Source organism: Blennius ocellaris, assembly GCF_963422515.1.
Source record: "Blennius ocellaris genome assembly, chromosome: 9".
Taxonomy (NCBI): Eukaryota; Metazoa; Chordata; class Actinopteri; order Blenniiformes; family Blenniidae; genus Blennius; species Blennius ocellaris.
The window spans coordinates 10,015,053-10,030,542 of NC_137658.1; the positions used below are offsets into that span (position 1 = coordinate 10,015,053).

Here is a 15,490-nt window from a genome sequence, read left to right on the forward strand (position 1 = left end):
CTGAGCACGACGATGCTCCATCCGATTCTGCTAAGATTTTTAGAGAGCGACTTCGTCACTCCTCAGTTCATTTAAGGCATGACTGAACGAATGATGTCATGTTTGCGTACAACATGGTGCAAAAGTCCTTTGTGACTCCGTAGTGTTACATTTCTGCACGTCATTCACACTGTGCATTCAGTAACCCCCTCCCACAAAAAAACAAAAACAAAACAAAAAAAAACAAACCCCAGCTCCACAGTCCATTTCCAGGGTTCCTCTTTAGGTTTCCATCTGAGCTGCACAGCCCTGATTGTGGTTCAGGACTCCGCAGACTCCGCAGTCTCTTTTACACTTTGAACCTCATGTCTGCTTTTTCTTGCGATAGAAACGTTCTCCTCAGGCTTTTTCTTTCCCACATGTGGTAGATTGTGTTCTTGAAGATGATTCAAAGAAGACTAAAAGTAAGGGTGCCACACAGCACACATACACAGAGGCAAGGCAAGGCAAAAAAAAAAAAAAAAAAAAAACATTTCTTTAACCAGCTTTCAGAACCTAGAACATCAAGATACTGTTAGTCCAAAAAAAAAAAAAAAAGCACTTGAATGGATTTCTCTTTGTAACAAGAACTACAGTATCTTATAATTACGATGCCTTCATGCAATAATCTTTACATGAGAACTATAAGTTATTTGATTTTATGGACATTTTGCTACATTTCCAGCACTAGTGGAATGGTTAAAAATAAAAACAAGCTACCCATTTGTTTTGACAGGAAATCTAATTCATATATGGGCTTCACTGTGGTGGTGTGCAACATTTTGCAAGAACATAAAAATAAATACATTTCAATTTTGTCCTTTTCCAGATTTACAGGATTATAATCTTCTTTTGTTGATAGTCAGTACCTTCGGTTGAACCAGGGTGATTGCATTATATATATATATATATATATATATATATATATATATATATATATATATAAAAAAAAAGCTCTACTGATGTTGAAATGATGGACAAAAACAAGCACCACTCGTCTCTCGGTGATGAAAGGATGCACAGACACGATGGGCGTCAGGTCTCGACGCCTTCACATACAGCACAATATATCCGGGAATATAACGGTAACACTGCACTCACAGCTGTCAGGAGTAAAAGCTCAGAATTCACTTCAATCAAGCCAATCCATTAGAAAAGAAACACCACTGTGGAAATCCGCAAAACACTCGACGTGCGAAACATTCATTCAATCTGTAGATTTGCATTTGATCATTAGGTGAACATCAGATGGTTGACGCGATCGTTTAGTTGTAAGCTTTTGTTCCTTTTTGCGTTAACATGCAGCTAATTGATGCCGTGGTCTGTGTTTATTACGTGTCTGCTCTGACAAGATGACAATGACCTCTGGTTTAAAAATCAAAAAAAAAAAACGAGCAAATTGATCAAACGAACTCCCAACCTTCTCCCAGAAACCTGGAAATCAATACGGATGCACACACGACCAACATATGATCAAGGTAAAAACATCCACTAAGAAGAGAAAGGCGAACTGTTTCACACGGTTAATTCTGACCTATACGCGGCAGCTCAAAACAGAACATGAGGATGAGAAGGATCAATGGGATCGAGCAGAGTAATGGGGAAAGAAAATAGAAAAATAGACCTGTTTATTGAGGTTCAGGAGGCAAGGAGAAATGAACAGGACACGAGGTGGAGAGAAGAGGTGGAAGAAGGAAGGTGACGGCTGATTGACATCGAGAGAGAGGTGGGAGGGGCTGAGGCAGATAGACAGACACTTGTGGAAATGGACACTGTTCACTGACTCTCATCCAGCGGTCCTGTCAGCGTGTCGATGCTGCTGCTGTCCGTGTCCGAGGCCAAGGTGTGCTCCGTGGACATGGACGAGATGTCGTTGGCTGAAGAGGACTGAGATGCCGAACCCGACACCACATCTGATAACCGGGCGAAGACAAACTCAAGTTAGAGACTTACGATGTGCGAGCACACAGAACATCAACGTTCGATATGAATTGGCAAGGATTTTTTTTTCTTCATTCCATGGTGGTCATGGGTCTTTAAAGCAACAAATAAATGGTCTAAATGGTAAACTGACTTGATAATTCTTCATGTTTTCTTCGGTGTAACCTGGCTATATGACAACCATACTACCGTGAACCTGGCTGATATTGAACTTGATGTAGTTGATGCATTTAGTTTACCTGAACAATCCTCCTTCATTAACCCATTTTTGTTCCTCTCCTCCCAGTCGATCACCTCTTCATAAATAAGTTCTGTGAAGAAACAGAGAAGATTAGTTTTTTTTGGGGGGATTATTATTATTTCACAGGATTGTTTTCTTGAGCTAAATGATGTCATGGTTACTTCTTGACTACAAAAGCACAACCACCAGATGGTCTGAGATGATGTATCGTGGCATAAGCAAAAGGAAAGTGCCCATAATATAAATATAATATAATAACACACAATTCCGACAAATATTGATGTTGACATATTTAAAGTGCAGAGCTGGTGTATTTCTCTAGAGGGCAGTGTGTCCTACCTTTCCACTGCTCGATGGTGTGCTCTCTCTCTTCCAGCTGCTTATCTGAAATCTGGGGAGGAGGCTGGGAAACGCAAGGAGATTTACGAAGAAGAGCAAGGTCACACATAGCTGCAGCACAGATGAAAAGTAGCGGCACTGGAGGGAAGAGGTTTCCTCACCGCGTCTGCCTCCGCAGGGTCGTACCACACATGAATATAGGGGTGATTGAGGGCTTCTTCTACAGAGATGCGGCATTCAGGATCGATGACCAGCATTTTGGATAGCAGGTCCCGTGCTTGACCCGCTGTAAACATGGAAAGAGAAATGTTACTGAAGGCAGGAGAGCGATGACATCACTTCCTCCGAGTCGTCTTTGTGAGAACTGATTATTTTCCCACCCGAGGGGTGGGGTTACCTCTCCGGCAATGTCAAGCTTTGTTCTCAGGTTCCAGAGATTAGATTTCTGACTTTAAACGGCACAGATCGGAACAGTAAACTTTGCACTTGTATGGTAATTTTGTGAAAAAGTATGTGTAGTGAGTTCAATCACATTTTATTATTGGGACTATTACTATTGTCAACAGAAAAAAAAACTAATGTTTTGATTTCTAAACATAGTCAAACTAAATTCTAATCAATTGTGGTAATCTTCAAACTCGTCAAAAAAAAAAAAAAAACTGATATGAATCCAGAATGAAAGAGTGTATTTTCAATGTCCAGTGTTCTTACTCTTTAGTTTGTCATGTTCTGAGTCAGAGGGGAATGCCCAGTCCGGGAAAAGCTCTGCGAAGCTGACGCCAGGATACTGTGGCTTGTTCATCACATAGTTCCTGACGGTCTCCATCAGTCGGTTCATAAACTCCAGACTGGGTGTGCCCAGAACTTCAATCACCTTATTCCACTGGTCGATGTCTGCTCAGCATACTGGTTATGGAAAAGCTTGTTGCTTCAAGGACATGCATGCAAGTGTGACAGCAAATATTGGGAACATATGCTAAGGCACATGATCAGGTGACAAACTGATGCCTCTTATATATCAAATACAAACATCCATCTTCTGTCTCGTCTTATGGTCAGCACTTTGATTTCAGTGTTAATACTTGAAGAATTAGTCTCAAACAAGAGCATTTATTAAATGTAATTACTGACGTTGTGATAAAAGTCAAGTCAGCAGTCTTTTGCTCTCAAGGAAGCATTAATCTGTGGACTTTTCGTGGCTAATGTAACCTGAGGAATTAAAAGGAAATGACATTCTGATGAGGATGCATCATCAAGAAACAATTGGTTGGGATATTTCAGTCTGGGTCAGCGTGGCGTCTCAACAAATCGAGCAACATTACAATCCCTCTGACCATTTTAGCCTGGCTAAAAATACAAAGATATACGGCTGCCTGGCTGACAACTGAAGAGGGCAATTACCCCTCAGAATGAAAAGCAATCTGTCCTCCAATCACACTTGTCCTTTGTATTCATTCTCAGCGACTCAGGTGTACACGTCCAGCGCAGAGGAAGCCTATAGCTTGTAGCTGGCGAGCGAAGAGGCCCAATGCAAGCAGAGAGACGGCCACTATAAATGCAAATGATGTGAATCACTTGAATTTGATTGCTTCTATTAATTAAAACGATGACAGACATCTGAGTCAGAGCCACGCAGATTAACAATTAACACGTTGATAGAATGCTTCAGCTGGGACCCGTCGCCCATCTTTGACTTCAGAAGCAAAAAAAAGGAAAGAAAGACACATTGATGGAGGGTGAGAAGTGAAAGAAAAGGGACAAGAAGTGGCACAGAGACGATGAGAGCGGCGAAGGATACGATCGGTGCCCTGGAAGATGACGCTGCCTTTTACCATCTCTCCCATGATGCACCCCACTGACCAGATGTCCACTGGGAACAGAAAACACACACACACACACACACACACCAGACATTAAATAAAAAAAAATGACCACAGAACACTGACCATATACAACAGTTCAAATAAATGACATATGGACGCTGCGTCGATGAACAACATGCTCTGTGGGTAACGTGTGAATGACAAACATTGAAATGCAAAACACCAGCTCTGCTGTTTCACTCCATCTTCCAGTCGTGCCACGGCCTGGTGCTTTCATCATATTCATCTTCAGACTGGATTCCCCCCCCCCCCCTCCCCGCCGCCCCCTCTCTCTCCCAGCCTTCCAGGCCTTTTCTCCTCGGCTCTGCTTATCGGTTTACACAGCTGTTGCTTTCTCCCTCGCTGTGTGTGTGTATGTGTGTGTGTGTGTGTGTGTGTGTGCGTGTGCAACAGAGAATGATGTGGCCCATCTCCCTCACTCTTTGCTTGAGAATGTTTGTAAAAGGCAAATAGCCATCACCCCCCCCTCTCTTCTTATCCATTTCAGTTTCGGTGGAGCGAAAGGCCTCGGGCCTGATAACGCCCCCTACAGACAAACCGCATGCCCAGCTGACACAGACGACGTATAAACTCACATGTAAACTTTACACAAGTTGCCATTCATTGCGCTTGATCGGACAAAGCCGTTGATGCGGTTCACTTGCTACGAGGACTTCAACGTTTGGCAATGAACTAATAACAAGCCTGATTAGTTTGATGACTGCTTCCTGTTTGCCGTCCTACCCAGTCTAACGCCTCAGGTTACATGTAGACTTTGAAAATAAGCTACTATAAAATATTATTTGGAAAAACTAAAATACGTTGACGGACAAATACAGTCGTGGCTCCGTTTCTTTAGCTGGAATTATTTCCCAGTGACCGTAATGTATATAAAGCTTTGACAGATTGTTGAAACAGCTCCTAGTTTCACAATCTCTACTTTTTAGGATGAGGCCTAAAACATTCCTGTAGGATAAAGGTTACAGTTCAGGCTGAGTCAGGTCACCTTGGGTCATTGTCGAGTCAGTCAGCTTTAGGTTTACGCTGAAATATGACCTTCTCTGATGCACTGAGCTTATTCGCCGTTCCATATGGTTCCATTACAAGTCATTAGATTTCCTTGCTATTCTATTCTCTCTGTCTTCCCTTAAACCACAACCAGAGCAGGCAGAAAGTCTCAGAGCTTGTTCCTGCAGAGGTTTCCTTTTATTAAAAGGGAGTTTTTAACGTTTCACCGTCGCCTATGTCTACTCATCTGTTGGATTATTTTCTTGGAAAAATACTTTGACATGGCGATATTGTCATCGGTGAAAGAAACTAAATTCTAATGAATAACAATGTCAGCATTTTGGGAATCAGCAGCTAAAGATAGGCATTAATCTTCATTAGTTTAGAATGAAAGAGACATTATATAATATGAAATCCCTTCAGTGGTGAACTGAAACTGAAAACGGGTTATTATAAATGTGAGTGGGAAACATCCGACTTCACTTCACTGCGTGAAATACCTCCAAACCAGCCGACACCTGGTTGTAAGTTCCCTCCTGCTTCCTCCACACAAAAAAAAGAGAAAAAGATCTGGCCTAAAAGTTGTAGATAAAATCTCGGAATCAAACTAAATCTGTGGCCGTGTCACTGGTACCAGCTGTTTGACACATAAATTATGTTTTATTTAACAAAGTATAATAGGTCTTCTGTTCTTGTTTCTCGAAAAATATGCAACGTGTAAAGATGTATCTATACGTCCATGTGTATGTGTAAAGAGACCAACAACAAAGGATACAGTCCTTTCCGGGGAAGAGGACTTTGTGGGAGAACATTTCAGCCATAATGCAGCCAACCGACCACAGGTCCACTGCACCACAGTAGTGAAGACATTTACTGACACTGGCAAAACTCTTTACTGCCAAACTTGATACGTAACAAGAGCATCATAGAATTTAAAAAAAATACCCATATAGTAATTGGTTTCATTTACCATTCTCCTTATACTTCATGCCCAGGATGACTTCTGGGGCGCGGTAGTATCGGGTCACTACATACGGGGTCATCATGAAGTTAGTGCACGCTGTCCTCGCCAGGCCAAAGTCCAAGATCTTCAGAGTGCAATCGGACTTCACCACAATGTTGCTGGGCTTCAGATCCTGAAGGCAAAAGTGTCACCTTGATTATGACGGTTTTAAATTCTAAATATAATATACACTGTACATATTGTAGTCTCGAATACTCAAATAAAAGACAGAGCAGGAGCATTGCTTGGATTTACCCTGTGGATGATGCCTGCAGAGTGCAGATGTCTGATTCCACAGAGGATCTGGTAGAGCAGGTAGGACATCCTCTCATGGTCCAGGTCCATATGAATCACCTGGCAGAGGCTTGCATCCATCAGCTCCATTACCAGGTACCTTAAGAGGGGAGCAACAAATGAAAAAAAAGGCTTACCAGAGATTGTGTTACACTGCATTATCATCGAAGAACGACAAGTGCAGAGAAAACGAATGAAATCAAAGCAGGATCAACGGGAAAAGAATGAAGGTGACTAGTGTAATAAATAAGAGATTGAAGTCAGAACCATATGAACGCAACACAGAGCAGCAATAGATGCTGGATGTTTGGTATTAAAGTAGAAGAAAAAAAAACAAACAACAACAAACCAAAACATTTGATCTAAAGCCTTTTGAAAGCTGCAGAAACAAGAGCAAAGTTGAGCTAAAAACACTGCACTGTTACTCACAGGTCCTGGAACTCCTCCAGGGACTTCTGAGGCGTGAAAACATTGATCAGACGGATGATCTGAGAGCAGAAAGACAGGCCATTAGTCCACTCCGTTACTCTCGCATCTACATCCACTTCACTGAGGAGAGCCAAACAACCGAGGCGGAGCCATCAAGAGGAATCGCACTGGATGCGGAAACTTTAACCTGCATCGCAGAGACGCTTTTTCGGGTTTGCTCTATTTCCAATTGAACATCTGTCGTACGTGCGTAACTCCTTTAGTAAAGCGTAAGACATTATCGCATTTGTATCAATCCGTTAGGCACAGGGGGGAGATAAAAAAAGCTCTTACATTTTTGTGGTTGACGCATTTGAGGAGCACCAGCTCCCTGTATGCACGTTTAGCATGAGTCTGGTTCTGAAAGGGCCGACACAGCTTTTTCACTGCCACCGGTATACCGAGGACTGTGTCCAGTGCAGAGCTGCTCGAGAAAGAGAGAGAGAGAGAGAGAGAGAGAGAGAGAGAAAGAGAGACAGAGACAGAGACAGAGACAGAGACAGAGACAGAGACAGAGACAGAGCAGACAGACAAAGGTTATCAGACCAGGAGATAGGTGCCTCTGAGCAAACCATTATTTTCACGAGTTGCTATAAAACCAGGAAAATAAAAATTGTTATCTAGCTGGGTCACCTTGTAAAAGAAAAAAAAAAAAAAAAAAAACAGGCACACAAGATTCTTTTTTTTTGTTGTTGTAAATTTGACTACCTGCTTTTTCTCTTGATAAAAACAGATCTGAAACAATAATAATAATACTTTTTAGTTTTGAAGTAGAACAAATGTATTAGTCAGAAAATAGGGTATTAAACACGCTAAATGAATAATTAGATATTCTTTGTGTTTGATGACGCGACCATGCACATCTGCAGGGAATCAATATAACCTCTGCTGTAGATTACATTCTACTGTTGTCAACAGTTGCCTTGACAGTCCGTTTCACACTGGACATTTTGACTTATTATAGCGCTAAAAGAACAGACGTAAGAGAGAATAATACACAATATGACTCTAATGTAGCAGAATTGTCATTAATGAGAAGGACGGCTTTCGTTTGTTTGCACAAGAAGTTGTAGTTCTCACTGATTTCACGATGGGTGGTAAATCCTTTATCTACCAATATGCTTTTAGTTGGTCGTTGACTCTCCTTCAACTCTTGAGTTTACGTTGTCATCAAAGAGGGACAATTGCTGCAGCTTCAACTAACCAGAAGGGAATTGGATCTATTTAGCAATAAATCGCTTCCGCCTGCGGGTATCAAAACCTGGGACCTGACCAAAGGGTTGAAACAAATATCAAGCACCAGTTCAAATCAAAGTTGGACTCCAGAGTTTATCGTATTCTCTATGTGCATGTGTAGGTTTTTCTCCAAGTACAGTCCAGAAATGTGTGCTCAAAGTTAATTTGGCGACAATAGATGGCCTGCGAGTGTGAATATGAGTGTGTGTGTCTGTGTTTGCCCTGCGACGGACTGGCTCTGCTTTCACCCGTCAGCTGGGATCGGCCCCAAGGCAAAGTGACACTTAGTTGGATAAAGCGCTATAGAAGATGAATGAATGGCACAGCTTATAATTTACTGTCATGCTGCGGCCTCTTCACTGTCAGACCCGAGTTCCTCCGCAAACAAACCAACAAACATCAGAGCCGAGAGGCTGTGATGATAATGCAGAAGATAACAACCCTCGTCACAGTCGGCAAACTGAAATAAATCATTGCGAGTAAAACGCCAATCCGGCTCTCGAAAGTCATAAACGTTCATATTTAATCTGCTTTGTGGAGAGTTTCATCCACCTCAGCTGTTTTACAATCAACACACACCACCTCAGCTGACTCCAAACCGGCTGAAATGGAAGCCGTCGACAAGGAGCCGTCGAGTGTTAAGTTTGGCAGGCATCCGAAAATGTGGCAAATTGAGTGAATGAATCTTGTGGCTGAGATTGAGGGTGCATCCTGTCAGGCAGCAAATTCACATCAGCCACAAAGAAAATGTGGGCGAATTTAAAAAAAAAAAATTCAAGCCTGGAGATGGACAGGTGGCCTGTCCAGGTTGTGATATGCTTTTATTGATTCAGTGATCTACAACCCTCAACTGCTGAATTGGACTTTTTGATTCACAATGTTTAGCTCTTGATAAAGGTTTTCTGTTGTTGACAGTTGTTTTGGATGGAAGGCAATAAAAATCACAACTCTTCTTGCGCTTGTTTAAATGTTTGTAACTTGAAATATCCTGAACCTGAACCTTTTAACTGGTTTAAAAAAAAGTTTATCTGAACGCTTTAAGATAACTAATTGTTTCAATGGGTAGAATTTTAAGCAGCACTATTGAATAAATGCTAACAAAACCCTACTCTCATATTAAGGCAAAATGTGTTTTGTACAAATAAATCACGTCCAGCTCTATAAATATCAGCTATTAAATAGTATCTTGACTTGGTTGCACAATCGTTAGAAGATTGATGAAAGCAGGAGCTCTCACCAGACGATGCCTTGAGCCCCAGAGCCGATGGCACGGAGCTGCTGGTAGCGCTTCAGTACCGTGAAGGTGGAGTCGCCCACCTGGACACTGTAGAACTGGCTGTCTGCCTCACTCATCCTGCTGAACAGTCAGGACCGCCGGCACTTTCTGCAGCGCATCAACAACAAACACATACAGAGAAGTGAGTAGAAATAGGAGAAAAAAAAGAAAAAAAAGAAAGAAAAACACCGGTGAATTATCTTGGTACACATTCCCTTATCGCCACAGTTAGGCAAAAAAGGTAAACGAGCTTCCACATCAATAAGCCCACATCAGGGAGATAAGCTTTTTACACTGATAAAGAATTACTCATTTCATTCACAGCTCAGCCTGAAAACACAGATCCATCACGGCTTTCTGCCCTGTTTGTTTGTCTTATATGACAGTGTTTTGGAGCTGAAGCTGTTCGTGTGTGTGTGTGTGTGTGTGTGTGTGTGTGTGTGCGTGCGTGCGTGCGTGCGTGCGTGCGTGCGTGCATATGAAGACGGCAGAAGGCTGACAGCTTGGTGTTCCCGAGGCTCTCACGGCTGTGTCTGAACTCATTCTGACACATCCATGCACAGTAAAACACACACACTCGTTATTTTCCTTGAATCCGCATCAAGCTTCACTTGCAGCATGTGTGCGTGTGTGTGTGTGTATCTGTGTGTGCGTGTGTGTGCTGACGTAAGCAGCACACGTCGTACATGTTTAGAAATGTAAAAAAAAAACATGTGACGCGCTGGTGTCTTCATGATAAATATGGCTACACTGGCATTGATTCCCCCGGCAGGAAGCGGAGGGGTATTATTGTTGGCCGTCATTTCGGTGTGTGTGCGTGTGTGTGTGTGTGTGTGTGCGTGCGTGCGTGGGTGAGGACACGCAATCGTGTAGCTATGCAACAGTGAGCAGTCACGGCACACAGCCATAAGTTAAATGGAGCCCGGTTTTTTAGCCTCGACGGAGAACAATGACACACTGGTTTTCATGGTCAGACAGAGATAGCGCTCCGCAGAAAAAGGCAGCGAATGGAGCTCGACGACACTTTAAACTGCTCGAGTCCGAACGCTTTCTCAGTGCAGCAGTCTTCGAGCGAAAATCAGAGAGGAAAGGCCGTGCAGAATAGCAGTTATTATTTTGTGCTTCACAGAGATAGATTTTAATGAAAGAAAAAACACAACTTGAAACACCCGTTTTCCCCTTTCTATCACTTTCTGCCTCGAAAGATCATCTTTCGGCCCGTCGAGCGTTCAGCTTCCATCTCAGTCAAAAGCAGAGACATGCAACATACATCACAGAGCGCTTGGAATTTCACATGAGCCTCATCATCATGCCGGCTGCTGCCAAACAAGGAAGGCTGTGTGCATTCAGAGGTGAATATAACAAGATAAGGGAATTATAAACACAAATACGTGATTTATCGACGACACCAGTAAAAATATTGCAAATATTAAGGCATGGTTCATGTCTGTCATATGTGCAGAAAAATGATTAGAAAATACACAACGTGAGCCCAGACACAACAACTCGAAAGAGTCATTTATAAGTACCAGTTCACAGCAGTCACGACCACTACAGATTTGTGACGCTGTCGGAATTCTATCGCAGGTTGTCTTCGCCTGGGACGCCCGAAAATCACACTGTGTGTGGTCATTCGCGGGAAAACTGGAACTTTAAAAGAACACGGAACACTTTAGTTGATCTGTGTGCGGTAAGTCGGTGAAATGTTAAAAAAAAAAAAAAACCAACAACAACAACAACAACAACAACAAAAACACAATGCAAGATGTTATGAAGAACTTAAACTCAGGAGGCTTGAAGCTGCTCTGGATCCACAAAAGTGATGCTGACCTACAGATGGTGGGTCTTATTTCTGCTTCACTACATGACAAAAAAAAAAAAAAAAAAAAAAAAAAAAATCAGGTTTCAGAGGTCCAAGCCATCAGAGTAGCTTTTATTGCACATTACTGCAATCGAGATTAAATTATATGATGTGTTTGTTTAATAAGCTAGATGAAGTTAGGTATTGAGGTTAATATGTTGTTTTTGTTGTTTTTTAACAAGGAAGGAGAGTGGATCCATTGGATAAAGGATGCTGGAGCTGCCAAGCAGGAGAAGAGGAAGACTTCAGAGAAGATCCATGGATGCAGCGTCGGGAGGAGAACATGAAGATGGAGGAAGATGTTACACGAAGAAATACAAAACTACAACAGGATATCATAGAATTGCTTTTCCATAAGCAAAGTTTACTTTTTGAAAACAGCCAGTTCGGGGTTTTTCTTTTTTTTGTCCTTCCCTGCAATGTCTCGTTAAAAGAAGAAAAAAAAAACATCCTTCAAATTCAACGTAGGAGGTGTGGGTCTGCAGCCACACCATCACTCAGATGAGAAATGAATCCTCATCTCCATCTACTGTCTTTCTCTGCCTCCTTGGCTGTTCGCCGTCTCACATGTTCATCCAGAGCTGGCGCCTTTATTAACGCATCGGAGGAGAGCAGCAAAACACCTTCACTTTCTCCCAGCTCATTTCAAGGCTTCGCATTTTCTTCAGCTTTGTAGTTATCACATTCCCTCAATCTGCGGCCTTTCTTAATTTAATCCCATCTTCCCTCAATAGATCAACTACTGTTTATTGGCACTATTCAACACTGGTCAACTCATATTTATTTATCTTTTATCTTTCGTGTGCCTACATTTTCTTCTTATTTTTATTCATTATCATTAATGTCCTATAGGGTGTTATTTTGAGTGCCATTTTCATCATGTGTGTTCTGGGTTTTTATTTCGATTCTCCCATCCCATAAAAAAAACAAAAAACTGTTGTTTTTGTTCTGGTGTGGAACAGCTACTTAAAACATTTCACTGCTCATTATACTATGTATAATTGTTGTTAGTGACAATTAAAGGGCTTGAGGGATTGAAAGGCTTCGATAGAACTTCTGATGAATGTTCAACAAAATGCAAGGGCACGGGAAACAGCGTACTTTTGGATATCCTGTACTTTATGTGCTTTGGTAAATATTTTTTTTATTTGAGTAAACACCTTCCTGCCACCCATTTCTCTGAGGGCAACATGGGAGCATGAAACAGGCCCCAGTAGCACTTTGATCTTCCTCTGCAGAATAAATACTTTTTTTTTTTACCCAAATGTCTGTTGTGCTGATTCACAGTACTCCTATCAAGATAATGATGCAACGCAAGAATCATTAATCACAACAAAAACCCATTTCGGCGTCAGCGGGCACAGCGAAGAAGTAATCCTTCACTTGCTGCCCAGCTCGAGTCGAAATGTACGTTTGATTGAGAGCAGATACACAGAGATGGTGAAGTTTGGCCAAAATTGCGTGTAAGATAAAAAAAAAAAAAAAAAAGCCAGATAGACACAGGAGCACAGACACACACACTACACACACACCTGTGATCGCTGTGGCCCGCAGGCTTGGGGGAGCTTTTTGCAAATTGAAGAGGGAGGACGTCCCCATAAGAAGCCTCCCAGGATATAACAAAGAAGAGATTAAGTCCACAGCTTCTCAATAATAGCTTTCATCACTTGGTCGCTACCGATTTAAGTATGCCTTTCTGCTGGTCCAGTAAATATGGGGGGAAACAAATACTTCATTTAATACGAGAGAGTTATTCTAGATTGAATAATTAACCATGTAATGACTGCGGCTGCAAATTTAGCCTCCAACACTTAATTGAAACCTCAGTTAAATTATAAACTCACTAAACTGCAAATTTCCACAGATCGCAGTAATTACACTGCATCTCTTTTACACTGACAATATCATTCCAGCCTGCCAGCGCTTCGACTGTGAAGACAAAACTAATGAAGTATTGTAACCGCGCTGGCGGGATCGGAGGGCGTTGAAATGCAAAGAAACGTGGTCCTTTCGTCCGCGTTCCGAGAGATCGAGCCCGTCCCCGACCGAGACGGGGCGAAACAAAAGGTCAGACTATTGACAAGTCATCCATCAAGCACCAAGAGACAAGCGGCCAATCCACAAAGTCACACCAGTGACCTCTTTAGAGTCGACAGGCCAAAAAGTATTCTGTGTAAATTTGGAGAAAAGCGAACCACTGCAACGTCGCCCTGTACCAAATCAACAAGGCAACTCATAACGTTAACGGCATTCAAAAGTTCAGTCGCATCTTAACCTATGATGAGACGCGCCAGTCCGGCGTTAATATCGACTTCTTTTATCCAAAAATGTTCATTGATTTAAACGTCTAAAAGGGCTACATGCTGCCAAAGAATAACTAAATGCTTAATTCAATGCAAGTCAGATATATTTGTCCCATAAGAAAGGCGACAGAAGGCATACGAGTGCTGTTAGACTTTCATGTACTGATCCAAAATTCTACTGGAATATGTTCACGCTGGCTTCACTTCTGCGTGACTTAATGGGAGAAGTGACCTTCACAAGAGCATCGCCGTCCTCAACCCGATCTCGTCATGGCCTGTGTCCAGTCCAAGTCCAGCCTCTGGGTCTGATGTGGCTCTCAGCTGAGAGCGCTTGCATGGGATTCAGTGAACTGGTTATGAGATCAGATTAGCATGGCCGGGAGACTCAACATCTCATTGTGATGTAGCAGCAGAGTTACAAAACACAGCAAAAAAAAAAAGAAAAAAGGGGTGGTCAAAACCATGACGGGGCGGCCGCTGAACTGAAAATGTCAGGAGTATGAGATCAGCCTCTTGAAGAGGACGGAGGATGCAAAAGATGGGCTTCACAAGAGCATGCCAGTGATACACGTGTTGCTCCTGGCATCTTTTCATGGTGGTGGTTTTTGAGAGAGAGAGAGATGGAAAGAGAGAGAGAGAGAGAGAGAGAGAGAGAGAGAGAGAAAGATCCTGGTCTTGTTAAATCAAACAACCTGCTTATGCGCTGGCATTCAGCACACTTTAAATATGACAATCCAGTGTGCGCCTGGCTCTTAATTCATTGACAAGCTTTAACTTGTCCGAATGAGCGAGACAAGAGGTGAAACGCAACGCCGGCCACATCTGTACCTGTGCTTTTTGGGCAAGAAGTGTCAAAGGTTTGAAACCCGGAGCAAATGTGGGTAAACAGAAATGTCATTTATTGAAGGTGTGAAGGTGAACTACGACAATCGAGAGGTTTTTAAACGGGTCAATTTTCGAACACACACACACACACACACACACACACACACACACACACACACACACACACACACACACACACACACACACACACACACACACACACACACACACACACACACAGAGGTATGAAGTCACCGTGTATGACACAGCCGCAGCAGCACTCGGTGAAAAAAAAAAAAAAAAAAAATCACCGCTACGTGCAGCCAAAGTTCGGCTGACATATCCCCCGTGTTAATCCGCCACACATCTGGCAGGCTGTGAAGAAGTTACCGGGGCCCCAACACCGCCTGTCTTTTTTTTTTTTTTTTTTTTCTTCCATTTTTATCGGCAGCAATGCGGTAGTCTGCCCGGGCCGCCGGGGCTGAACTGAAAGCTCTGACGGACCAACGGACGGCGGGAGGCGGCAGCAGCAAGCGCGAGCAACCGGACCTACCTTCTCCCGTCGCCGCTCCCAGGGCACTCCCATGCATCGAAAAACACCGGCAACACACTCTCCGCGGCTTTCAGGCTCAACCGGGACTCGGGAAAGTTGAGGGGAGCAAGCGGCCCCGGCTTGTCACGACTGATAGAGCCCCCGGTAGTTTCTTGAGCTAACTCCAGCGGCAGCACGGAGGACGGCTGGTGCGGAGGAAGAGAACGTCACAACAAGCCCGGACCGATGACGTCACCGCGTAGGCTTTACGTGGGCGTAAAGT

General features: G+C 42.9%; 1 protein-coding gene across 1 annotated transcript; it reads right to left on the bottom strand.

Annotated features, from left to right (window-relative positions):
- Positions 1-86: 86 nt before the first annotated feature.
- On the bottom strand, positions 87-15,400 carry mapk9 (mitogen-activated protein kinase 9). Its single transcript, XM_080502733.1, has 12 exons — positions 15,229-15,400; positions 9,648-9,794; positions 7,469-7,598; positions 7,136-7,194; positions 6,668-6,806; positions 6,380-6,545; positions 4,338-4,409; positions 3,251-3,433; positions 2,701-2,825; positions 2,540-2,603; positions 2,199-2,270; positions 87-1,931 (listed from the first exon to the last, which is right to left on the bottom strand). Exons 2-12 carry the CDS (start codon positions 9,761-9,763, stop codon positions 1,795-1,797), a joined length of 1,263 nt encoding a protein of 420 aa, XP_080358859.1. The 5' UTR covers positions 9,764-9,794; positions 15,229-15,400; the 3' UTR covers positions 87-1,794.
- Between the last annotated feature and the right edge of the window lie 90 nt (positions 15,401-15,490).